The sequence below is a fragment of the Aquarana catesbeiana genome, linkage group LG04 (assembly GCF_042186555.1).
Source record: "Aquarana catesbeiana isolate 2022-GZ linkage group LG04, ASM4218655v1, whole genome shotgun sequence".
NCBI classification, from domain to species: Eukaryota; Metazoa; Chordata; class Amphibia; order Anura; family Ranidae; genus Aquarana; species Aquarana catesbeiana.
This window is the reverse complement of record NC_133327.1, coordinates 659014834-659042458: the sequence shown is the minus strand read 5'-3', so window position 1 is coordinate 659042458 and position 27625 is coordinate 659014834. Positions and strand designations below refer to the sequence as shown.

Here is a 27625-nt window from a genome sequence, read left to right as displayed (position 1 = left end):
CGGCGGAGGGATCCGGGGCGGAGGGAGGTGTTTATGAGGAGCGGTTGGCGGCGGTTGGGAAAGTAGTCCGAGTCGAGCCTTCGAGGGGTGAAGTTGTGACTGCTGAGCCTGCTGGAGCTGCGCGATACCTTCATCCATTCAACATGGTGAGTGACGACCACCCGCCACCGTACAGCCTGACCCGGGGGATTTTTATCCGCTCTACTGACCTCCTAACCAATGAGGGCTCAGATCTCCCCCCCCCAGGGGGGGCGCCTGTCATCCGGGGATACGCCGGGAACTGACCGCAAGCACACCTTACGGCCATTGTCGTGTGTGCCGGTTGACGCACCATATGAGAGCTGGTTGTCTAGGCGACCATAGATCTGTATGGTGCAAGGGCCGGCTTGTTAAGGTGTGTCCTCCTCCTATTGCATCGTCTCCTTATACATTGTACAATCTATGGGCATCTAAGGCTGACCAATCTGATTGTATGGTCACCCCCATACATTACAATGACTTCTGATTGTATGATCACCCCACCATTACAATGACAGCTTGTATTAGATATTCCCTCCATTGCATGCAATCTCTAAATTTGTAGAATCCCTGGATTGATCAGAACTGCAGTGACCCATTTAATGTGTATTGAAGCTGTGAGGCCCCATTGTACAATCCTTTTTTGGATCTGTCGTGCAATCTGATTGTATGATCAGTTCCCCCCCCCCCCAATATGACAGCTTGTATTGGCTACACCTTTGTACAATCTCTAAAACTATAGTGACCCCTTCAGTGTGTATGGAAACCGGGAGGCCCCCCCATTGCATGACAGATCCAAAGGATTGTACACAGCCGGCTTACCTAATACGATCCAATTGTGCAGTCGTTAGAGTTTTGACCCGTTTTTATTTGGCATGTATGCAAGAGAGTGCATTGTATGACAGATCTGATCACATACAGACAGATATAGGCTGAACGCATTGCCTGGTACGATCTTGTATGGATTTATCGGGACTACAGCAATTCATGTGGAAGCGGGGAGGCCCATTGCATGACAGATCTAATAGATTGTATGAGGCTGAGCATTGTAAAGCTGGCTGTATACAATCTGATTGTACGATCCTCTAGATCTTGGCACGCAATGGGCCTCCCTGCTGCCATATGAATGAATTTAAATGGATTGCTATAGTTCTGATAAATAGGAAGAAGATTGTACTGGGTATGCTCTGCCTACATCTGGCTGTATGTGATCAGATCTGTCATGCGAATGGATTCACATCTAAGATTGTATAGTGAATAGGCGTTACTTCTGATGCAGCTGAGTTTTGTGATTTGTGTAACATTGAGCTTTGCTGGTTATTGTTGCATTGAGTAGTCGTTGGATACATTGTATCACACAAGACTTGACACCTGTAGTATGATTAGAAATGGTCATCTATACAGACCTTCAATGGGATAGCAGCCATGTGGTTAAGCTTTAGATTAATGACATGTTGCTTGTATTTGGGGCTCTGTAGGGAGCCGGTCCCATTGTAGCACAGCTGTCCATCATAGTGACAGATGGGTAGATGACAGGTCTGCTTGGCCAGAGATTTAGCTATGGGGAATACTTAATAAATAGTCCTATACATGCGTTCAGCTTGTACAATAGTGTGGTCGGAATAGGTCTGCTTTGTAAGGCTGAGACAGCATTAATGGTCTGCATAAATGACCAGCTAGTAAAAGTACTCTACTACTGTCCTGTGTTTAGTAGGGTTTGCCCCACCTTTGCTGGTTTTGGGGACTAATGGGGAGCGGTCATTGTTAGGGGGGGGGCGGGGTTTGGCTCTGCTAGGTATAAGTTTGCCATTAGCTGCTCTGGGTCAGAGTATTAGTGGGGCTTGCCACTTTGGTTTGTGGACTAAGCAGCGTTAGTAAATCAATGAATGCTGTCATTCATTCAGCATTGCTAGGTGTAGCCCGTGAAGGACAGGAAGGTGTCTAGTTACCAGGGTTTAAGGTTGAATAAAGCCAGGGCTTGCCGCATGCAGATCTCCTCCCACGCCCTGCCAGTGACTGACAGGCTCTTTGTAGCCTGAAGAGGCTCTGGAGTGGCTGTTACATAATCTGAAATAACCCGTTTTAAAACTGGGTCGTGTAACCGGCGCTGCTCTAGGATATCGGCGAGTGTGGCAGAGCCCTGAGCTCTCATTTTGGTCGGGTTTTTCAGCAGCTCTTGAGGTTAATGCTGTGCTTTTGCTACAGTGCACAATGTGCCCGTATGTGTGAATGATTATTCATGTGTTTGTAGGATTTCTAGAGATGTAAAATTGCAGGAAGTATTTTTCTTTTGTTTAGGTAAACAGCAAAGAACAGCTTGTAGGATGGCCTGCTTCTAAATTATTTTTTTTTTTTATTTAAAAAGGGGAAACTAATGCAGGATTGGTATGCTGTCCTGGCCAAAGTTCAGCAGGGAAGTTCAACAAGCCCCTGAGAGGGAGTTGTGCAAAAGGCTTGTCAGAGGCAGTCATCTCCTCCCTAGATCAGGGTGGGTCCAGCCGCATTGTGCTGCAGTTTCCGGCAGGAAGGGTTTCAGTCCTGCCCATTTAGTCTTGGGTGTTGTAGCTACCCCCTGGGACTGTGCTCAAAGTCTGAATCAAATGCTCTCCTTTCCTCATCCATTTTATCCTACAAGGCCAATTTGAATCAAAAGAACAGGTTTTGTGCACTTGCTCTAGCTGTTGCAGGTTATACAATATAAGTATATAAAACGTACATAATCTTGTAGGGACATGCGTGTAAGATCATGGAAGTCAGCCATGTACTCTCTCAATAGAACATATGTACTTTCTCAGATCTGTTGGGCATGCTGTTTAAAGTTACTCCTGGTTGCTGAAACTTTAGTGAATCCTGGCAGCAAAAATGCACATCGGTCTGCTATAATGTGAGCAATGGTATTGTGCATACCCAAGGCCTTGGACATCAGATGTGAAAGTAACGCCTTCAAGAGGTGGAACAGTCCATTCACTAGACTGGGATTTATCCCCCCCCCCCCCCCCTTTTTTTTTTTTTTTTTTTTTTTTTTTTTTTATTTAAAGTTTGTTTCCTGTGAGGTAATTTAAGGACTTGCATAGCTGAGAAAAATGGCTAGTTTGTCATTATTGCGGAACTTGCACTAATCGTATGGATTACAATGTTGGCTTTGCAGAACAAGCATACAGAAAGCTGACTATTTATGACCTCTAACTATTTTGAGACAGTGATCCAGAAATGAATGGCCAAACTAGTATTGGATCACCCATGAAAACCTGTTTTCAGTTCAGGCTTTTTTTACTGTAACTTGACTAAACCATTTTGTCTGGCATATAGAGTTGAGACTGACAGTGTCAAAACATGGTTAAGTGTTCAAAGCTTGTGTTTGGCTTTAAAATGGAATTTTAGTCAAGGCAGCTCCTTTAATATAGAGCCCATAGTGTATGTCCTGTATCTCTCCTATTCACAATGTACTCTGAGCTATGCATAGGTGTGCAGTTTCAGTGTCATCAAAAGCCAGCCAAACAGCTGAAGATTGAAACCTGGAATTATTTTGGCTGTAGATGTCAGTGGCTGGCAAGGAGCTCCTGCACATCACTGGAGTTGCAGTATAGTTCCACTTCAATGTGACTAGTCTGAAGCATGTTTGATACCTGAAGGGACTGTTGGGGAGTTGCCAGCTCTGGAAGTCTGGTGTCTTGCCCTCTTATAGGTGCGAAGTTGATTTTGGCATCTGAAATACTGTTCCTTTAGGACCCCACTTCTATGTTGCATTTACATGCTTTATTGCATGAACACCTTTTGGGGTGCTATTTATAAAGAATGAGATTCCAGGAAGGCAGTGCATTACTCTGCATAAGCAGATAAGTAACATTGTGGGAGCCTTTCCAGTCAGGCTCAGCTTGTACCAATACTTCAGCTCTGTGGAACTGATAAAGATAATGATCTCCATTAGCTGCAGTTCTGTATGGGTGTTTTGACTACAGGTAGTCCTGTATTCGGCTCTTGACTCCACCTGTTTCTCAGTTAGCAGCCTGGTCAAGTAGTTAACATGGTCTACTAACCAGACCTCCAGATTGGCTTACAGCACACCAGACTATCATTGACTTTGAGGGATGGTACACTACCTTCCATGTGTTACCAAAGTAGCCTGTTCTGACTTACCTGGCCTAGATGGCCAAAATAAGGAATCATTGACATATTTTTACATAAAGAGGAACTGCAGTCTGCTCACAATTTGTAATAAAAACATCTTTGCCATTCTGAAATTTCCCTCCATTCACTTTGCATATTTTATATATTGTGATTCTGTACTTGCAAAAAAGGCTTCAGAAATCTCCCACTAAGTATGGCTGCATCCATTTTAACTGGACAGCCGAAGCTGCTGCCTGTTTACTTCCTGGATTTACAGGCATACCTGCAGCTCTCATTGTCCCTCTTATGATTCACACCCCCCCACTTCCAAACTCTCACAAGAAAGCTATGCATGATGTCATAAGCTTAGGCTTTTTTCCAGACAAGAAACAGGAAGTGGGCTGTATAAGGTGTTTACTGGCAGAAAAAAATGTTTTACTAGCCAAAGTTAAAACCAGGCCAGAGGATTTAATGGAGGAAAAGATGGGGGGGGGGGGGGGGGGGGGGATGGATTGACACGTTCTCATACAAGTTTGTAAAAAAAAAAAAAAAGTTGGCTGAATTCTGTGACAGTCTGCAAAAGGAATCACATTTGGTACCTGTACTAATAAACCTGTGGTGGTGTAGGAATGCCATTGTGGTCTTGAGAATGATGGTCACCCACAACATGCTGCAGATGGAACCAGGGGGATGTCCGAGCTCATGATCTGCATTGGTTTCCATTTGACATAAAATTGAAGGCTTGCTGACTTCATGTTCTGGGATCTTCTCCTGGCTAGAAGTTTAAAATATCACTGACCCAGGCCATGTCACCGACCATCCTATTTGGGTATAGAAGGAAAATTTAGCAGTTGGGGGGGGGGATATGTGGTCCTTGGTTCTTGCAGTATAGCATGTGGTTTGGAGTAGCAATAGTCTCCACAGTGAAGTACCCTGCAGTCTATTCTAGTTATGTGGTGGCCTATTTTGGATCTAGCAATATAATAAAGAGCAAGGTAGCATTTCTGCTGTAGTACAGAATTTATTTTAAAGCTGAAATATACCTTGGTCATATTTTTGACTTCCTAGTTCTTCCCTTCCTCCTCCATGATTCATTTGAGTTTATGTGCTTCTGTATGCAATGCAGAAATGTATAGCTTTGTGGGAGGGGCCAGCAGGGTTATAGTCCTGTAATGTCAGAAGGCTAACCTTCAGTACCCTATTGGGTGTATTTGGGCACCTATTAATAGGTGGCTTTAAAACCACCCCATGTAACATCCACATGTGATGCTGAGCCTCTGGAAGAAATGCAGTGAATGAAAAGGGGTGGGACAGTCAAGGCGGGAAGCAAAGAGCTAGATATCAAACCTGGAAATGTGGGTTCTGATTTGCCGCAGCTTCTAACACACAATAAGCCTGGTATGCAGAGAAATTGTGGTTGGCATACCCTACCTACAGGTAGGGTAACCTGTACAACTGAGACTGAAGGCAAAGCTGGAGGTTAGATGGTAAGACTAACCTGGTCAATATTTGGCCAAGCAAATGAGCCATCTGCATTTAAAGAAACTCTGACATCATTGAGGGTGCAAACTGGAGTAACCAGCTAAAGCCAGCAGGCATTGACAGCAAAAGAATGGTCCCAGGATAGCTGGGTGCCATTGATGACCTATCCCTGGGATTTTATAGACTGATGAGCAATGCACTATAAATGGAGCTCCATAGCATCCAGTTATGGCTTGTCTTTGGTCTAGATTCTAGAATGTTGCTTGGAATCTATTAGTCCTTGTAGGGGCATGTTTTTAGTTCTTCAGACTGGTTAACTGCCCATCCAGCACTCACTGGAGTGCCAGGGTGTGGGAGTGGTTGGCTCTGGCTCTCAGCAAGGTATTGAGGGGTTGAGCCAGGATAATCTGGTATTTGGACAGATATCAGCAGATAGCCTGCTGGGGTCACTCACTCAGCCAGTCCAGTCTCTGGAGAGATCCTGACTTTACAGGTCACAAGAGTGCAGATCAAAGTGCACTCCTGTGATCTACAGAAGTAGGAACCAAAGGGCTTTGGCTCTACTTCTCCTTTTAATCACTTCCTAACCATGCTATAGCCAAGAATGGCTACAGCAAGGGCATCCTCCCAGAACCCTGCATCTGGTGTGCTCTGTGGTTACTGTCCTATGGACACAGCTGATTGCAGTAAAGGGCCCCTCACAGTGGCCCTCTACCATGTGATCAGCTGTGATTGGACACAGCTGATCACATGGTAAATTAACTTGCCAGTTATCAGCATTCCTTTCCTCATGCCCTGTTGCAGTGTGAGGTGAGATGGTAACGGGCAATTCTGACAGGGGACCTTTACACTGACGTCAGTGCACATCACTTCAGTTTAGAACAGGCGGCCCTCTAGCTGTTGTGAAACTACAAGTCCCATGAGGCATTGCAAGGCTGACGGTTACAAGCATGACTCCCGCAGGCAGAGGCATGATGGGACTTTGTTTCACTACAGCTGGAGGGCTGCCAGTTTGAGACCTCTGTTGTAGAAGAATTATTTGCTAAATTTTATAACCAAACAGGATTTTTTTAAAATCCCAATCTGTTCTCTCCATGACACTTATGCAGCTGAGGTGGGGGAGAAGAAACTGCAGTGCACTAATCTTCTTAGTGAATGGCTGTGCAGGAGGGTCAGCACAAGGCTTGGGCATTAAAGCCTAAAGGGAACTAATGCAGCCACCAAATCTAGATTGGTGGTAAGCTGCAGTATATATTTTGCATTTATTACCATAATGTGAACTCCAGTTGTGCTGCTGTATGGTTGGCTCTGACTTTCATATTTCTGTATTAATCAATTTAATGTATTCCCAAAAGTGGAAATGACTAGGCAATCTATGAATAACTGTCAGTTGTGCTCTTAACCAACTGTAAAGCCATCAAATAGTTGTGCAGCTCCCTGCCAACTGTAGCTCAGAGGCTAAGTTGGCAGTTTCTTTAGCTGTAAAGAATAGGTTTAGTTTTCACTAATGTAATGGCTGTACATTGCATAACACACAGGCTGCAGATGCTGTCGTCCAACCTGTGTAAGATGGCTGCTGTCTGCTACAATGTTGACAATGTTGACTCTTGTGACAAGTCTGGCCTCAGCACAACATACTGTTGCTCATAAATATAACTATACTTGGTGCTAGTGTTCAGTAACTACTCACTACTTCCTTTAATTCCAGGTAAATGACCCTAAAGTCAGATAAATCTCTACTACTGTCTTTAAACAGAGCTGACAAGCAAATGTGCAAGGCCTTAGATTATTGGCCAATGAAGGCTCTTGTACATGGACATTCCAATACTGCACTTACAGGAGTGTAATGGGTAGACTTGGCCATGTGTTCTCATTAGCAGACTGGCAGAGGAGTTGCACTTAATTTCTAAGTATGTGTGGAATGACTAAGGTCTGTATTGGTTTGTTTTCTTCACTTTCAGAGACTTTCAGCAAGTGAGATGTTGAGGTGGCCACCATTGTAGAAGCGTGGCTTTGCTTATTCTGAGCCTTCAATAAAGATCAGTGATGCCTCACATCTGGGAGGACTAGTTGTGTTTTGGCAGCAGTGCCTTTGCTCTCTTTACAAAGTTATGTGGCTGTTGGTACACTTCCAACTACAAGAATACATGCTGGCTTTGTTACAGAATTAAATGCGAAATGATTTTTCAGGTACTTGTGGCATAACTGCTTCTAGATATTTCCTAGAACATGAAACCTTTAGGTCTATATTTGGTGCCTGTATCACATGACTAGCATAAAGTTACAAATCTGGTTAAGCCAGAACTTTTACAACTTAAATTTTACCACGTCTACTTTACAATGGAGCTCCTTCAGGAAAAGTCAGCAGCTACAGCATTTGTAGCTGCTGGCTTCTTTTAATTGTCCACAAAGCCAGTGGTGTCTTCAGCCGAGCCAATTTTTTTCAGTCGGCTTTCAGGTGCTGCCACTGAGGAAAACCGGCAGTGAAAACTCGCCGGTTCCCTACTGTACATGTGCAAAGCATGGTGCGCTTTGTGAATGGCCCAGGTGGGGTGAGGAGGGGCCAAACTTCCAGCTGACTTCACTGTGGGAGCGGGTACCCACTTCACACCTGATTTTTTGATTAAAATTTTTTTTTTTCTGTTTTAAAATGCTTTTGAGGTAAAAAAACTGTCAATTAGTTTTCTAATTAAAATTAATTTAGTTCATAAAATTGAGCTTGGTTATGTAGCATGAGACTATATTCTGCAATATTTAAATTTTTGGTAAACTCCAGTAAATCAAGTTCTGCAAGCTGATTTCATGCACTGGCAATGTTTTAATTACATAAAAATTTGAGTAGGTCCTCAACTATGTGTGGATTAATCTAAAATTGGTTCTGATATCGCTAGTTTATTTACCTGACAGCTTATTCTAAATGGGGAAACCTTCATTTTGTTTGCCAATATTAAAGATAGGACCTATACTTGCTGATAGTTACATACATTTAAAGAGTACCTGTCATTTCAGATCCATCATTGCAGTGCCTGTTAACCGGCATCCACTCACCTGCTGCTCCCATGACCCTCACCTTGTGTCACTGCAACATCACCAGCCGTCCCATTAAAGTGAATGGGACGGTCGGTGAGTCAACAGTGGGTCAGGAGCCGCTGCTAAACAGATGAGTTGCTCTTTAAAAATTTTTTTAAATCAAATCCATCCTGGAGGCAAATAAGCAGAGCTCTGCTTTAAAGGCAAACGGATCAGTAAACCAGATGCTGTTTGTAGTCCAGATCGCACTGTATAGAAATCCGTTTAGCTGTAGTTACTCCCAGGATTCAGTGTAACTGGTTCTGCATGAACTTTCTCAATGAAAGTCGCTTGCAACACATAGAACACGTCAGCAGAAACTGACACCCACTGTGGGGGGGGGTTTAGGTCTAAGGGTTTATGCACACTGGACATTCCCTAGACTCCTTTCTCCTGGCAGCAGAAAGATACACGTGTGTGTGTGTGTGTGTGTGTGTGTTTTTTGCCCCTCATTTAGCAGTGCCTAGCACTTTGGCATGAAATTTCATTGGCCAGAAAACTTATTCTGGCCAATGAAATGAGTGCTAAATGTGACTAGCATTTATGTTTTTGCTTTGTCCAGCTAAGGCCTCGTGTACACTGCTGGTAAACTGACATTTAGGAGCAGTTGGGCTTTTATTTATTTTTTTTTCCAACTGCTCCTGAACCCTCCTCTGTGTAATCTTATCAGTACATGTACACTGGTCGTTTCTAGGCAGTTGTGTTTAGAGGCTTTTTTTTTTTTTTTTTTTTTTGAACGAAAAAAAAATGCGTTCAGAAGCTGTGTTTAGAGGCATGCTAAATGTGGCAACTCATGTTTGGCTATGGGGGGGGGGGAACATGGCTAAATGGCCGTTTAGACACTGGTTTCTAGCTGTCAAGTTAAATCTTTCAGGAGAAGGCTGAACAACGTCCCCTGTACATGAAGCCTAAAATGCACCCCTGAATGCAGTTCTGCGTTCAGAAGAGGAGCATTAACTGCCTCTAAATGCAGCTGCTCCTAAACTCTGGGAAGTCTGCATAGGAGAATGGAATTTTACTGATTTGTTAAACTCCCGTTCACACTGAATGCAGCTTCTAAATCGCACTATTTTAAAGCACCTGGTCAGTGTAATTTCATGCACAGCTGTTGCACATGAAGTCACAAAGCCCTGGTTCACACTGGAGCATCTTGACATGTCAAATCAGCAGCAATTGCTGTCAATGGCACTGTCCTAATTGGTGTGATGCCGCAGCACTGCACTTAAAAAGTAGCTTCTGTACTACTTTTTGCAATTTTGGGCTGTGATTTTTACATTGATATCTGCACAGATGTCTCTAAAATCATGCCTGAAATCAGGACTGACCTGCAGGATTGAAATCGTGCAAGTTCAGCTGAACTTGCATGACTTCATTCCTGCAGCTCAGTGTGAACCTGGGCAAAATGGTGCATGAACCTTTTTAAGATCTGTAAGGTGGAGTTGCACCAGTTTGGTTCAGTAGGCACAAAAGGTGTTAATGGGCTTTAGTAAACTCAAAAGCTCCAAACTCCTGAGTTTAGGAACAGCAGCAGTGTGCATGAGGCCTAAGGCAGTGGGTCTTGTTGGAGGCTGGGCATCTGCAGACAGGAATTGAGCTTGCTGCAATGCCTTTCAATTCCAGTGGAGCTGTATAGAATATGAAACGGCACTATAGCCTTCAAGGACAGGATGCAAAAGCAGATGGGACAAGAGGCTGGAATTCAATTCAAAATAGATCACATTTTAATTTTGTTTGTATTTGTGCTGTAGTCTCAAAATAACCCAGGCAACATTTGTGCTTACATTTGAGCCTGTTTAAAGATTGCTTGCCAGGGCCAGTTTTGCACCAAAGCTAGCTACACCAGATTTAAAGTTTATTTCCAGGTATTCAACAGTCTCACTTGGATTTTTTTAATTTATTTTTGTAGCCTATGAACAGAACAAACTCATTAAGCCAAATTGCTCATTCCCCCCTGTGGTTTACTACAGCTTTAAAAGATGAAATGCCTTATGTACTACTAGGGGCAGCTACAGGTAATTTGGTTATAGACAAAGCTTTGCAGTGGGTAGTACTAGCCTCTACTTCACTTGTAGAGGATTATCCAGTCACCCTGGAATGGACAAAATATCCTAAACTGGGTGATATCAGCCCCTCCTTCCCTCTCTGAGTAACTTGTATAATGGGATTGCCTGCTTTGAAAGGCTTTTTCTTAGTGGTCAGTGAATGTGGTCAGCTTTGTATGGCACTGCTAGATTTTAGTTGTGAAAGCTGCAGCTGAGAAGTTCTGGACATACTTTTGCCTGCTGTGTATTCCAGATTGACACCGCTAAATTCTTGTCTCCAGTCTAACAGGGCTCTTAAAACATTTGCCAAAAACCTGCCTATGCAGGTTAAGGGGTAAACTGCAGCTTTGACCAAAGTTGAATGCCCTTGCTAGAGTGGGGCCTTGTATTCCTGCCAAAGCCTGGCTGAAACCCCCAGAGATGGTATCCTCCTATCCTGCCTTGTTGCTAGTATGTTAATATACTTCTAGCTCCTTCAAACTCCATTTTGTGAACTCTACTCCTGTTGCAGTAGTTCTGATCTCAGGAATGCTGCCATGGAAGAGATGGTGGACATGTGCAGGGGTTTGAGATCGGTGGTGTGCAGTAACTGCTGGTAGTCTTGGCAACATCTAGGACAGGATGATTCCAACTGTTTTTCAACCAGGCTTTGGGAGGTACATTGCTTTTACTATAGGTGTAGGCCTTCAACTGTAGTCAAGCTGCAGTTTTATCTACAGTTGCATAGGCAGTGTCTGGTAACTAAACTAGGGACCTAACCCTTTAAAATTTAGACTCCAGTCACACCTGAGCATATCACTTTACTGGGGTTTTATCTTCTTTTTACAGCTTCAGGCATTTTTGTTTAGGTGATAAGAAATTGGGGGTGGAGAGTTTCTATTTGAGCAGCAAGTCAAGTGTTTCTATGTCTGAGGCCCAAAAAAATGCTTGTAATCTGACAAAGAAGCTTGTGTACTTTATTTGAGCTTCAGGTGATAGAATGCTCAGATGTGGGCAGGGGCCTGCCAAATGAATGGGATTTGGCTTGAGTGTTTTTAGAGCTTCCAGCAGAAAATTGTTAAGGTGTGAACGGGGCCTTCACATCATCCATGTGAATTTACACAATGCTTTTTACAGGTAAATCTCTTTAAAATGTTAAGAGATTCAAAAGACCTGAGGCTGCTAGATGCCACCTTCTTGGCTGTGATGGCCATAGCACAAGCAGATCTGTCTGTCCAAGTAACAAGCTCCCATTACTGCCTCCCTGCATAAGAAGGGAGGGTGAGAATACTGGACGGGCACAAACCCCATGTAGGTGCGCTCAAGAACATGGCTGTGCTAAGTAATTGGTTTGCCTGGAGTATTAACAAGGTAAAGCACATTGATTCCACAAGTTGCCTGCAAAAACACTCCAAGTAAGTTTTGTGTGATTTAGCTGTTAATGACAGGTTTTCTTGACTGTCAATTTAAAGTGATATTAAAGCTTTAAATTTATTTACTCTGTGCAGTGGTTTTGCACAGAGCCACACCGATTCTCCTCTGGGGTCCCCATCTGCATTTCTGACTCCTCTCATAGTGCCCTCCTAGATAGCTGCGTTCTATGGGCACACTCGCGGGCTCGCTCCTGAGATGACCTGTCTGCATCTATTGACACAGGGCAGCTCAACCTCATCGCAGGAGCAATTTGCTTCCACTGCTATCAATCTGCCTAGTGAGGAGGCAGAGGCTGGGTGGGGTTCCTGCAGTACAGGAGGGTTTTTAACCTTAACGTGGGAGTAAACTCCCATGCATGATTTGTACTTATAGGTAAGACTTGCCTATATCTCAAACATGCGCTGTTGGGAGATTTACTGTACATACTGTCAGTTACATCACTGGTGCATGTGCTCTGAAGGAATGGCACCTGTGACCATCCATGTGCTGTAAACGGCGGCTCATGCATGCGCAGGAGTGACTTAATTGCAGATTCAGCCACTCACATTTGCCACAGCCTGTGAATCTGGAAAGTAAGATGGGTGAAGCCTCGTCAGCAGTGACGGCTTGCTGCTGCAAGGGCTTTGTTCTAAGGCGACACATACTAGCACATTATGGCTTTACCTTGCAGGTTCCAGAAAAAACATCCTATAGATTACTACTGCTGTAACTTCTAATGCATTATGGTTTATACCTGAATGCATTTATAACTACTTTAAGCACTATTAAACCTAGGCCCTGTGTGATACTTGTACTTTTGTACAGCTAGGCCAGCTGTTTCTACTGACTGAAGCAGACAAGGCTAAATCTAGGAACTAGAATAAATATAAACCTAGGGATGCTCTGTTGAGCAGAAGCTATCTTTGTCAAAGTTGTTTGGACAAGGCTTTTGGCGGCTGTTCAGTCAAATGTGATTTAAAAGTCGGAAGGCACATACAGTAGTGTCTATTCTTTGCTAGTGAAGGCAATCGTTATCACAGCACAAATTAGGATGCAAGGCTGCAGTAATTGTAGTGGGGGGTAGAAAATGTCTAGACTACTTGCATAGTGCTCCTGTAAGGAAAAGGGTGTCCTGTTTTAACATGCAAAGCTTCTCATGTATTTTAAACATTAGAAAAATGAATGCAGGAAACTCCACACAATTGCATTCCTGAAAATCTTCAATTTTTGTCCTGAAACTGGCTTCAAAGTGGAACTGATCCCTCTGATCTGCCAAGGAAGCTGCAATCTTGGCCTTTTATTAAAATTTGCAGCTTCCATGGTGCTGCACACAACCAACTATGACTCCAGCCATTTGAGTGCTTGAAAGCTTGAGTAGGCCTAAACACACTTGCAGTTGTGCCAATAATCACCAGACATGCCTTGAACATGGCCTACACTATGCATAATCTGGTAGGCAGTGGGACTGCTGCCATTGATATTTGATTTTAAGGAAGTAACATTTGTTGAGCATTTCTAAGTTTGTCCTCAATTTTGGAAAACCATTTAGTAAACTAAAACTATAGGCAAATTGTTTGTTTTTTGGCAGGGGTGGGGGGGGGGGGGGGTTGTTCTAACCCCTGTCAATTTATTGCCAGCTGTGTCTCCATGGGGAGATTTTCACTTCACTTGTCTCAGACAGGAAGTAATTGAGGGAATCTCTATCCCCAGCACTAGTGTTCCCATTGGCAGAGTTCTATTCTGATAGATGGATAGATAGATATTTTTCTCAAAATTGTGTTTGAGACCATTGTGCAAATACAGTGACACAAAATATTGCAACAATTGCCATTTTAATCACCAGGGCCTCTGCTAAAGTTTGGGGGTTCCAAGTAATTTTCTAGCAAAGTTCTGATGACTGTAAAACAAGTATCAAAAGTTTAGACTTTTAAGCGGTTAAACTTCCTGCATATTATCACAAGTTTTATCCCTTTTGATCTAAGAAGGAAGAGTTACAATGTTGGTTTGGCAGACTGCCAGAGTGAGCAAAGAACTCTCTATACTTATTACATGAAAGAATCAGGAAAAACTGTAATACAAATAGTTGAATCAAGATTGCAATCCTTTTTATTGTACAGCTCTAACAGACAGCAATAAAGACTGCCTGGTGTTCTAATCCCTCTCCACTCAACCAAAAACAAATTTATGTGGCATTAAGGAATTGTGGCCTCTATTCTCTGCTCTTTACAGCACATCAGTCCAAGATTTTAAAAGGCTTCCAGGAATGGCTTTCACTACCTCCTCCAGCATTTTTAAAATTATTCACACCACACTGTTTGGTGTGAAGCATTGTGACTACAAAATTTAGTAACACCCCTGTCTGGTGCCCTTTGCAGCTTAATGGGGAGGGGGTAGTTGGTGTAGTAAAACGGTTCACCTGCACATCTAATTGAGGCCTATGCCATATTGCTCAACAGGAAGTAAATTGTGGGTTCCTCATGTTCACTGCTCTGAGTGTTCATTTTTTTTTTTATCTGGTTACAACCTAAAATTTTTATTTGGGATATTTAAAATATGCTCTGCTCAAACTTAAAGGTGGTAAATGCTTTCTAATGAAACCAGAGAATCTGTTGCTTGTAGCACGTTTTTAAATTTGTTCCCTGGTCTTATGAGAAACATTCATATGTGGTCTCAAATTAATTTGGGGGGAAAAACTCAAATGGTATAGGACATGTGATTTTATTTACTGGTAATTATGGCTTTCTGTTTGCCACAGCACTTTCAGAGTGCTTTTGGCTTCTTGGTTACTTAGGACTCCCACCCATCTTAGCCAGCAGGCTTGAGGACAGCCTTCTCTAGGCAGTGGTGACCTATTTATGTAATTGCTTGGATCTAACGGTGCTTCAAGGGGTGATAAATGGTCATGATTTTTATAGCTGAAGTGATTGATGCGCTAACGTGTCAGAATTGGCTTTGATTTTCACTGCTAAGGAAGACTTTGGCTTATTTCCCCCTATGGCATTGTGGGCCATTTCATGTGCATGGTGCATTGGGCTTTCCTTCAATTTGTAGGTTTTTGAACTATGTTCAAAGAACTACAAGTTAACATACAAATTGTACAGTGAAGCAAGACTTTCAGTGCATCTTGATTTATGTCCAGCTAACACATTCATCACCTATCTGTAATGGGGAAAAGTGTTTTTAATTAATAAGATTGTTCAAACACTGACTGTAATGCCGCATACACACGAGCGGACTTTACGGCAGACTTTGCCCAGCGGATGGGATTTCCTTGGACAATTAGATCGTGTGGGCTCCAGCGGACTTTGTTTTCTCAAAAGTTGGACGGACTTAGATTTGAAACGTGTTTTTAAATCTATCCGTTGAACTCGAGTCCGGTCAAAGTCCGCTCGTCTGTATGCTAGTTCGACGGACAAAAAGCCACGCTAGGGGAGCTACTGCCTATGAACTTCCTTGTTTTAGTCCGGTCGTACGTCATCACGTACGAATTTGACGGACTTTGGTGGATTGTGTGTAGGCAAGTCCATTTATTCGGAAAGTCCGTCATAAAGTCTGCCATAAAGTCCGCTTGTGTGTACGCGGCATAACAGGAGCATACCAGTGTGCAAACTTCTGTTAAATTGCTTTGTAGTTTGGCTTTGCTAAAATGTAGGTGTAGCATTAAAACCCATGTGATGTTTTGTCTTTGCTAGGACAATTTATTTCCATTGAATTGTCACCAGAATAGGAAGGAAGAGCAGTCTGTAGGGGTGGGTTTTTTTTTTTTTTTTTTTTTTTTTTTTTTGTGGTCTTTGAGTAGCTACTGCTCTCTCTGCATTGGACAGAGGCAGGAGTCATTGGCTCATGTCAATCGCAGCCATTGAGGAAAGGGGGTGGGTTTAAGACATGTTCTGTGTATCAATGGACACAGAGCTGGCTCAGGAGCAAGCACACAAGTGGCCCCCATAGCCAGCAGCTTGCTATATGGGCACTTGGCAGGGGGGAGGAGCCCAAAGCACTGACAGGGACTTCAAGAGGATTGGGCCTCTTTGCAAAGCAATTACAAAGAGGTGAGTATAATCTTTTTTTTTAAATTTAAACCCAAAAGCAAATGCTTTTTGCAGCTTGCCAATTGGCTGTCATGGTGTTTCCTTTTTAGATATAGGTTTTTTTTTTTTTTTTTTTTTTTTTCTCTGCTCCATGGAGCTGTGATAAACCGAGCGGTCAGTGGTGTTCGATCGCTCGTGATTTGCTTTGCCATTTGTTTCTAAAGGCAACTTTTGAAGTGTTTTTACTTGCCTGTTCTGTGCAGTGGCAGTGCAGCCCCAAACCTGTTCTGGGGTCCCCTGCCTGTGATCTGGCAGCAAATGTGTTGGCTCTGTCCATACAGTGTGGCTTAAACCCAACACCCTCCTCAGGATTTAATTGATGGCGGTAGTAGTGATCTGAAAGCTGCTTGAAATTTCCTTGCCTTGTATGACCAGCATTGGGCTTTGTGGCAGTGGTTCAGTTTGAGCTTGTTTCATGTAGTGGTGTGGGGTTTTTTTTTTTTTTTTTTTTTTTTTAAATGTTTAGCGCAAGAAAATCTAATTCTTTTTAGATGGCTCCTGTAGAGGCCAGCATGGTCCTTGGCCATGAGTAGGATAATCTGATATCTGCTCATTACAACCTGACTGCTTTTCAGCTGCTGCATCACTCACTAAGTAGTGTGTGGTTTCCCCCCGCCACCCCTATCTGTGTCCCCGTTGTGTAGTTTGACCCTCTGTCCTCGGTTTACCATTATCAGTAAAAATCCCAAATTTCAGGTTCTCTCCAGAAAAGTAGAGGGGATATCTTTCAATGGGGACACTAGTGACCTGGGGCTCCCCAAGGGATTCTCTAGTGATTTCTTCCAGTTTGGCTGTGGGACAGGAAATGAAGGGCAATCTTTGCAATGGGATACAGATAGCAAAAAACTGGAGTTATAACCCTCCCTTACTCTATCCAAAATGAAAATTTTGCCTATAGTTCTGCTTTAGTCATTTGGCCTTGGCATTTAAATGGCTTCCTTAACAGGATTGAGCATCTTTTTTGCATTTCGATGGTTTTCTCACTTAAATGTTTGCATCATCCTCTGGCAGTACATATGTGGCTGTTTTGAATGATCTTCACTTAAGTATTGGTAACAAATGTACTGATTGTTGCTTCAAGTGGTTGTAGGCATGCAGACATCACCTCGGTACCATTCTTTAGAGTGGTCAGCTTTCTAGTAGTAACTGATGCAGCCGATCAGCCATAATCACAAGTAGTGTTTCTCTCCCAACCCCCCCCCCCCCACCTTCCACTGGGAGGCCCGAGCCACCAGTCAGCCCGTCGGCTGGCTAGAGACCCGAACAAAGCCAATTGCTTTGTTTCCACATTACTAGATCCAATGTCATGACATTGCTTCCTGATTACTCTCATCCTAAAGGTGCCAGTTTTAAAAAGTGTTCAAAAATGCAGATCTTAGCATTTTGAATACTTTGGGTGCAAAGGAGGAGGTTTGGAGTCTTATAGACTCCCTAAAGAGTACCTGTCACTGCCTATTACAAGGGATGTTTACATTCCTTGTGACAGCGATTTAAAAAAAAGTAAAAGGACAGACTTTAAATCCTCTTAATATCAGCCTTAAAGGGAGCTGCAAAATCAGTATTGTATCAATTGTCCCCCTGCCCTTTTTTATAAGGCATAGTTGATTGATAGTTGGTTGTAGGATGATCGTTGTGGAATCTAGACAGGCTGACTTTTTTTTTTTTTTTTTTTTTTTTTCCCAGTATATAGTAAATTCAGAGGGGAAACTTCTTCTACTTCTAACACTTGTGTTTTTTGTTTGTTTTTCAGGCTGATCAACTGACAGAAGAGCAGATTGCAGGTGTGTTTCTAAACTTTCCTAGCACTTGGTAGGTTCCCCCTGTGTCTTGGATTTGAGGGCCTAGCAGTCACTTCTGATTCATGGCCAGCTCTCAGGTGTTAGATCATGAGATTATTCTGATGCCCCTTGAAGCGGTGCACATACTAATGCTGGCCATACATTATGAGATCGTCCAAACTTATTGTTCAATGAACATACATTTTTGCTCAAACATCCCTGATTACTGGTTTGTGCCCATAAACTGGCCAAAAAACAAACTGTCTGAATTTTGGGTGTCTTGTTTGTATGGCCAGCATTAGGGCTACCTCCTCACCTAGGTGTGGAATTGGAAGCAAGTACCTACTGAATAGGGTACTTGTGACCTTAACCCCCCCCAGGCAAATGTAACAAGGGGTACAGTTAGAATTTTTGTAATTCAGAGTGAAGGTCTGCTTTAGGGCTTGTTTATAATACTAATGGCTGTGGTTCTGGTTAGAACATAAAACAGCTCCCCTCCCTATCGAACAGTACATCATAGCTCATTTCTCAGCACATGCCATTGCAATGGTGTGACTGAACAAATGGGGGCATAAGGCAGGCTGCATTGCTGCAGCCATTTGGTATGGACAGGCTCTTGGGTGTGGTATTGTGGGTTACAGGAGTGCACTTGGGTCCTCACTTGAATGTAGAACCATTTAAATCTATTCATAAAATGGGGACCTAGGTTTGTCATTTCATGTCCAGTGCATTACCTTAAACCAGGGAAATTGACAAGCATCCTAAACCAAGCCATCAAAAACCGCAGTCTTACCACTCAAACTGTTAAACTGCAAATCCCACCATCTAAGTATTTCATGGGACTTGTAAAGTGCCAGATTACCCCTGCCCTAAATGTTGGGGGTTGCAGCTTAAAAAAAATATATATATTTTTGTGGGCACGAGTTAGTACTGGATGGGAATGGCAGCTTGTGAAAAGGATGTGAAGCCAGCCTTGGGTTATAAAGTAATTTAGGCACCCTTGACAACGTTTCTTCACTGCTTAAGCCATTTTTGCCTACTCTTGATCATGTAGAACCTTGGGCCACTAGGTGCTGATTGTACATGGATCTTTGGCAGAAACCCAAAAATTAAAAACCTTGCCCCTCCTGTAATTCCAATGCCAGCTGAAGTTCTCTTAACATGAACAATGCTTGATTGTGAAATGCAGCACACTTCCTGGGTGTAGAATCCAAAGGGACCCTGTAGAATGAAGACTAATGTGGGTACTTGCAGGCACTAGAAGGAACTCAAACTGGCTTTATTGCCTCCAAGTGGAACAAGAACTGTGGCAATATTGCTCGAAGGGGAAATTAAAATTGGGCACAGAGAATTTGGGACTTATTGTAAAATGCCACATTGGCATTGTAATGGCAGCTCTGGTTCTCACTCTGTAGCTGGTGCTTTAGTTTCTTGTCCATCTGTTTCTGTTCAGGATTCATCTGCCTTGATTGGCTGGGCAAAGGGTGACCCAACTCCCAGACATGCAGAGAAGTTAATTTCAATATCTGTAGGATTGCCAGGCTTTTATACTGGGCTTTGCATGCAGCTGTTCATGTGCAATTCATAAATGACATGCAGGGAGAAGATTTTATGGCAAATGGTATATTCCACCATAAACGTCTGCCAGTAATAAACAGCTTGGGCAAGGTGTGGCTCACTTAAATTGAGTGCTTATTGGCTGGCTGTATGCAATGTAACTACTGCATTGCTGTATAACTAAGTCTTACTACTTGTGTAGCTTGCTAATGTGGTGGCTATACTATATTATTTTTATTTATTTTTTAATGAATGCTGTTCTGTTTCTAGAATTCAAAGAAGCCTTCTCACTATTTGACAAGGATGGCGATGGCACTATTACAACAAAGGAGCTGGGCACAGTGATGAGGTCGCTTGGGCAGAACCCAACAGAGGCAGAACTGCAGGACATGATCAATGAAGTAGATGCAGATGGTAAGTACTGTACACAGGTGACACTCACGCCTGCTTTTATCAATGCATACATAAACAGTAAGCTCTTCCTAAAATCTATAGGATATGAATCTGAGTGGCTTTAACAAAATTTGTGTTGACTTACATTGGTTCTCAATGTGTTTTATGGTGAATGTTTGAACGGAGGCTTACAGGTCTTATCTCTTTACAGGCAATGGAACAATTGACTTCCCTGAATTCTTGACTATGATGGCAAGGAAAATGAAAGACACAGACAGTGAAGAGGAAATCAGAGAAGCATTCCGTGTGTTTGACAAGGTAACCCCCTATTTTGTATGGGGGGAAGGGGGGTTCTTTAACAGAGATCCGCTTGAATGCTACCCTGAGCTAGATTTTAAATGCCTAAAAGCTCTCCATTCTAAGATTAAGATGAGATTGATAGACGGGTTGTTTCAACCTCTGTCACTTTTGCTGGACAGCTTGGTCTAAAGCTGAGAATTTTGACAATTGGGCAGATCAGCAGGTGAAAGGCCTAGAAAGAATATAATCTTGCTGTTGGTGTATGTGTTTTTTTTTTTTTTTTTTTTTTTCTTTGTGCAATTCCTTTTATTTAACCAACAGCTGCATTATACAAATTGAGGTATGGATAAAGCTAGGTACAATGACATATGTATGCTAGAAACAAATAATAATCCACATTGGATTCAGAGGCAGCTCAACAGATTCAAAGCAATACACAATGTGACAAGTTCCAAGGTATATAAAATAACTAGCAGAGCATAAGTATCTCCATCTTCCCAAGCCCATATAAAAAGCCCTAACATAATGCAACCCTGCAGGATAAAGAATGAGACCTGCCACAGTCAGAATTCCCCAGCAGCCAACAGATTTTGTCCTATCAAGTTATCATATATGGTCAGATGTGTATGAACAGCAAGGAAACTACAAGGGAGGGGTTTCCAAGCTGAATGTGTGCAACAGGAAGGTTAAAGGGATAGGACAAATGGATGGAAACAGACAAAATGCATACAAAGAGACAAGGACTTGGAGAGTGTAATATAGCTTTTAAGGAAACGCTGGCAGATATCAACAGAATTGCTCCCCCCCATAGTAAGGTTGGGTCTCCAAAGGCTGACTGGTTTATAGGGCTATGTGGCTGTTTTCTGGGCAATCAAGTACAACAGTTCTGAAAAGTCAGCAGGGTTGATGCCTCCATTGTATGTATTGTGTGGAATGAATTTGGTGTTCAATATCTGAGTTCTCTACACTTATGATCAAGCTTTTCAACTAAAGTGGTGGGTTGGGACAATAGCATTGCTAGTTAAGGTGAACAAAATACTAGAGGTCGACCGATATGGGTTTTTCTCTGGCCGATGCCGATATTTAGAAATCGCGGTGGCCGATATGTGTTTCCCCCCCCCCCCCCCCCCATCTCATAGTTAGACCCCTTTCACACTGGGGTGTTTTTCGGTGCTTTTGGGCTAAAAATGGCACCTGTAAAGTGCCTGCAAAACGGCTCCCCTGCAGTCTGTGTGAAAGCCCAAGTGCTTTCACACTGAGGCGATGCGCTGGCAGGATGTTAAAAGTCCTGCAAGCGGCATCTTTGGAGCGGTGTATACTGCTCCTCCACTCCTGCCCATTGACATGAATGTGCACTGCTGCCGAAGCGCCTGCAAAGCGTTTTGGCAGCGGCGCTTCAGGGGCGCATTTAACCCCTTCCTCGGCCGCTAGCTGGGTTATAAGCGCCCTGTTAGCAGCCGAATAGCGCTGCTAAAACTAGCAGTTTTACCGTCAACGCATGCCTGCTCCAGTGTGAAAGCAACCTTAAGTGAAATTTTTTTACATTTAAACATTTATTAAACAAACCTCCAATCAGTTCACTTGTATGTAGAATTTAGATAAACTATCTTGAATATTACACAAAAACAGGTAATCAAAACTTTTGGATGAAAAAAATGGGTTAACTTTACTGCTTAAAATTTTTTTTTTAAATTTGTATTTTCCAAAAATATTGCGTTTGAAAGACTGCTGCGCAAATATCGTGTGACATAAAATACTGCTATTTTATTCCCTAGGGTGATAGATAGATCGATCTAAGTGATTTTCTAGCAGAAAATACAGGATTTTTACTTGTAAGCAACAAGTGTCAGAAAAGATTAAGGGCTCTTTCACATGGGGAGTCTGTGTGTCCGTTTTTCATCCTTCCGTTTTTGGATAAAAAACGGACATACATGTATCCCTATGGAGTGTCGGATGTCAGTGGTGACATGTCCGCTGACATCCGATCCAAAAAGTGTAACGGAGGAAAATCCTACTTTTCCATCCGTTATCGGATGACGACGGACACTACGGTCCGTCATCATCCGATCCCCATAGGGGAGAGCGGCGCTCTGACAGGTCTGTCGCTGCACAGTCATCTTTCTGCTCAGCGGGGATCGGCGGAGCGATCACCCGCTGAGCAAACGGGTGTACACGGGGTGGTTCATCACTGATCCGCCCCGTGTGAAAGAGCCCTTAGTCTTTAAATGGTTAAACTGAGAACTCCTCCACACCAGCTCAGTTCATTCATGTAAACATTGTATCCTTCAGGTACTTTTTATCAGACTTGGCAGGCTGCCCAGAGGAGGAGAGACTTCTCTTCACAGAAGTTTTCAGGCAACTTGTATTGACTTCTATTACTGAAGTAATTTGCAAGTCCACTGATATCGGCCTTTTTTACCGGCACAATCGGGTGATGCCGATTTGGTAAAAACACCAAATATTGGCCGATATATATGCTGGCCGATATATCGGTCGACCTCTACAAAATACTGCTGTAGGCACCTGACTAGTTTCAGCCCCAAGATGCCACTACAATGCTGAGCTCATATTTGCTCCTAAAGAGGGAACTGCTGCACACCAGTTCTAACAGAAGTCAATTTTATTAATTGCATTGGTACCATCCATACCATATCTAAGTTTAAACATGGCTTGGACTTCATGAGCTTTGATCGTTGCCTGTGTGAATGTCAAGTTCATTGAACCAGTGAAGTATTTTATGGGGCGACATGCAGATGTTACAGGAAGCTTTAGGAATGTACAAAGTGTAGACAAGGTCTGTTGGCATCTTGAGTCTTTCCAGCTTAACACTACAGTTGCTAGACAAGCTGTCACCTGGATGGGTTTCCCCCTTTTTCTCTTCCCTTTCACCATTACGGTAAACCAGAGGCACTGGGAACTTTAAATGTTTGCCCTTGCCACTTGTTTAAACACATATCAGGTTGGGCTGCACTCCTAAAAACCAGCAGTGTTTTTGCAGACAACTCAAGTCTCTAAAGCTTAGTGCTAGGTTTTTAGTGTTTGGCAGCTTTTAGTACCATCAAGCACTTCTGCGCTGTTGGCCAATAAAGGCCTAACATGGAGGGGTGTTTAGAGGCAGGAAAGTCAGATGCCCCTAGAAGCAGCTGTAAAAGTCCAGTGTGCATGAGGCCTAAAGAGTAACTGAACTCCAGAATCTGTCCCAAAAGATTCACAGCAGGTTTTGCCTGGAAGATTCCTACAGCTGATCCTGAATGTCCATATGGTTAGACAGGGCTCTGCTTCTTCATGTCAGATTGCTGGTAAGTGAGCAGCACGGCAGTGACATCACCATTTCTCACTCCAAAGCTGAAAGGAAGCGGTTCCCAAAACGTTCACTTTAGATTTAATTATAAAACTAATTGAATCGCGCTATTAAGAAACAAATGTGCATACAAGTGACGATCAGTTCACCTTTGGGATATAGTCCAAATGTGTAAACATGGAAATTATATAATATATAAATTGGCATTATATAAATTAGATTTAAAGCTTCTAAAATGCTTGCAGTGTCTGGTCTTTCCTTGCAAAAATAGGAAGATGAACCACAGCCACCCCTACTGCTGTATAAACTGCACACTTAAAGGCTGTTAACATTTCTAAAATGCACATGTTTGACATGGGTTTTAATACCTTGCACCAGCAGATCATGGGTGCAGACTGTCACTGTACTTGTCTGCAGCCAGCTACTGAATGATGAAGCATTAAACTACCTTGAGCGCTCATCGGCACCCTGGTAGTTCATTGAGAACTAAAAGCCTTAACCCCCTTCCACAGTACTTTGTGGTGAATAAATGCTACAGCCAGATCCACAGGTGTCTGTTGCAATGGGGGGGGGGGGGGGAGCATGTGGGAACTGGAAAGTGTTACTTGTTCAAACCTTTGTGTGTGTGTGGGGGGTTTTTGTTTTTCCTGCAAAGAGCTAATCTCTAGTTTGATTTTGCATATGGGATGACTACAGGATAGACTCTGCAGGTAGTACCACTGTAACCTCTTCTGGCTGGCACAGAGGTTCCCCATGTGGATTATCTGCAGCTGCTGTAGCTCTGTATAGGGCTTGTTTTGGCTCAATATAGGTAAAAGGGTTGCCATTAAGACACTAACTTCCTGCAGAGATTGAGCAGATGGCGGTTCTCATTATGAAGGAACAAACTTGCTTTTTACCATGCACTATCCCCTGCTGAAGACATGACCTATAAAATTTTCTGTTTTTAGGACGGTAATGGCTACATTAGCGCTGCTGAGCTCCGTCATGTTATGACAAATCTTGGTGAGAAGTTAACGGATGAAGAGGTTGATGAAATGATCAGGGAAGCAGATATTGATGGAGATGGTCAAGTAAATTACGAAGGTAGGTTGCTTTGTGATTAGTCCTTGAATAGGTGGGCTTTGCTTACATCATGTTTTGGGAAATTGGGCCTCTTAACACAGGTTCACACTGGCAAATCTGCAATTCTTGCTGACAGGAAAGCTATTACAATAAAGTGAGCATGGCCAGGCTTGTACTTTTTCATGTGGGATTTGATTAGGCTGACCATAGAATCAGTAGTCTATTCCAATTGGTTACTACTGCAGGATAGAACATAATTGCCAATGTACTATGGCTAGATGGAGCATGTGTAGCTACAGAACACTCTGGAGCAAATCCTCAATGTTCACACTAGCCAGCTCTGTTCCCCTTCCAGCAGTGACTGGCTACTCATGTCAGTCTGCTTCTCCCAGCAGTGACTTTGTGGCATTCAATAGCTAATGTAAGCACAGAAGGGCGGCAACTAGTGGGCCATGCTGAGGATGCAAAGTAATTTAGTGCTTCCTCTATGAATTTGACAATTTGTTCCACAATGCCTGCAGCTACAAAGGTTAGTGGGACTTGGTGTGTGTTTTTTGCTTATCTTTTGACAAGCTTAACTGCTACAGCTGCTGCAGTTCTAGTTTGAAAAAGGTTTGCAGTAAAGAGCCTAAAATGTCCTACATCTAAAATTGATGAGCAGTGATTTAATGCTTGCTTTGGGAATTGCTCTAATGTAAACTAACTTTGTTAGTTTGTGAAAAGCTTTAACTTGCTGCTGTGTAGGCATGTGTGATTTGTTCCACATTGCCTGTAGTTAGAGGCCTTGTTTGAAAGATAAAGTTAGTAAGTCTAAATCTGTGCTGGCCTATACCTAATGCTGACAACCACTTGCCAACCAGGCTTTTTTGGCACTTTGTCTACAGAATTAAATTGGGGTGGCGAGGCTTTGTCAAACTGACTTTTAAACATGATGGTATTTATAGTTCCTGAACTAGAGGGCCATAGCTTAAAGATCCCTGCCCTAGGGAATAAAATTGCGCTTGTTGCAATTTTGGCAAGCTTATGCTATGCCTATGGTGTAATGCCTTTACAGGTTACCTACAGAGGGATGGGGGTCTGTTGGTTTTAGTTCAGCAGTAAAATTAAGGGGCTCACTGTACTAACTTTGCCATGTTAGCTCAGTGCAGTGATCTCCCCACTATTATAGCCTTGACAGACTTCCCTGGACTGCAAGTCCAGGCAAACAGTCACTTGAAGCCATTGGCTGCAAGTGTTGATCAGCAGCTTTTTTTTTTTTTTTCCACCCTAGCATAATTGTTTGACAGAAGCCAGATGTTCAGCCAGCTTCTGTTGGACAATCTGCTGTAGACATGGGCTGAATGTCATCCAGTTTCTGTTCGCTATTCAGCCCATGTACCAGGCTTTAGGTCTCCGATCCAAACAAGGCTGTCAGTTGACTGCTGGTGGGCTCTTTATTGGCTAGTCAAAGAATACATTTGAATTGACACATTGACGGATTACTGTTTTTGTTTCTCTTGCAGAGTTTGTACAAATGATGACGGCAAAGTGAAGACTGTACAGAATGTGTTAAATTTCTTGTACAAAGATGTTTATTTGCCTTTCTTTGTTTGTAACTTATCTGTAAAATGTTCCCCCCTTACTGTCAGATTGCATGTATAGTAATTTTAGAATTCCAAACATGTTTCCCATACTGTCACTGTCTTTTTCTTTACAACTTACTCTTTTTGGTTTCCATGAAAAGTTGATAAAGTAACAAATGCTGCATGTGGCTTACTCTGGATTTTTCTCAAAGCCCTTTGTGCACATGGAAGAGCTGGATGAATTGGATCACACAATGGAATATCTGGGCTCTACAGATTTTTATTTTCCTCCTCTCCCAAAGTTGGATTTCTTCAAGTAACTTGTCTGCTTGTCGGAATGTGGAGTAAACAACTCTAAACTACAGATAGTTAAACAATATTGAACTTATGTTGCACTAATGCAAAGCTGGTATATCCAGGTACATGTCTTGTATCTTTTTTTTTTTTTTTTTTATTCTGCCTTCCCTCCCATTTCTTTGCTCCAGACCTACGTATGGAACATCATCACTATGCTTTTTACTATTTTTTTTTTTTCTTCTTTTTTTCTTTATTTCTCTCTCCACTGTTGTGAAGGGTCTGCATGTGATTTTGTAAACTCCTTCACCAGTTAAAGGTTTACTTTTTTGGTTTAGCCACTTTTCAGAAAACCTGCTTATGGCACAATTTGCCTCAAATCCATTCCAAGTTGTATATTTGTTTTACAATAAAAATTAAAAAAAAATCCTTTTTTTTGTGTTGGAGCTACTGGTGAGAAAAGGTTCTAGAAGTTGATGGAGCCTTCATTGGTTGGATCATGGAAACTACATTTGCTTGAACTATCAGATGAGTCGTCTTGATCAGACTAGATTATGGGTCATCACACAATTTTGATCTTTATGGCAGAGTCCATGTTCTGCACTACACATCACATTGGAACTGGTTGCTGTGGGCAATGAGAACGAGTCTTGTGACTCTTGGGCTGCATTCACACTACAGCATTTCGGATCACTGGCCAATTTGCCAAGATCAGAAAGCGCCAATGTCACTCGCATTTGAGATGCCATTCTTTGAATGACACCAAATTGCGGTGCGGGTCTGCTGCAACTATTGTGTGATCATTCACGCTGCAATCTGCATCGCAGGAAGCATGTCTCCCAAAAATTAAGGCGCTACTTTAAGGCAACATGCTTCCTGCAATGCGATTTGAGGTGTTCAAATGAGTCTTGCAATATGTCATTCACACCAGCGCTGTCAAATTTCAGACCGATCCATGTATGCTGTGTATTTTTTTGGCCCTTGTATAATGCACTCCATGTTCCCTGGACCCATCTGTTGGTTAACCACTTCCTTACTGGGCACTTAAACCCCCCATCCTGCTCAGACCAATTTTCAGCGCTCACTCTTTTGAATGACAATTGCACGGTCATGTAATACTGTACCCAAATGAAATTTTTATCTTTTTCCCCACAAATAAAGCTTTCTTTTGGTTGTA

At 42.7% G+C, this 27625-nt stretch overlaps 1 protein-coding gene across 1 annotated transcript; it reads left to right on the top strand.

Moving 5' to 3' along the window:
* LOC141140950 (calmodulin-1) lies at positions 1-27625 on the top strand. The gene is made up of 6 exons (XM_073628509.1): positions 1-146; positions 17949-17979; positions 19804-19947; positions 20138-20244; positions 24478-24613; positions 26095-27625. Exons 1-6 carry the CDS (start codon positions 144-146, stop codon positions 26121-26123), a joined length of 450 nt encoding a protein of 149 aa, XP_073484610.1. The 5' UTR covers positions 1-143; the 3' UTR covers positions 26124-27625.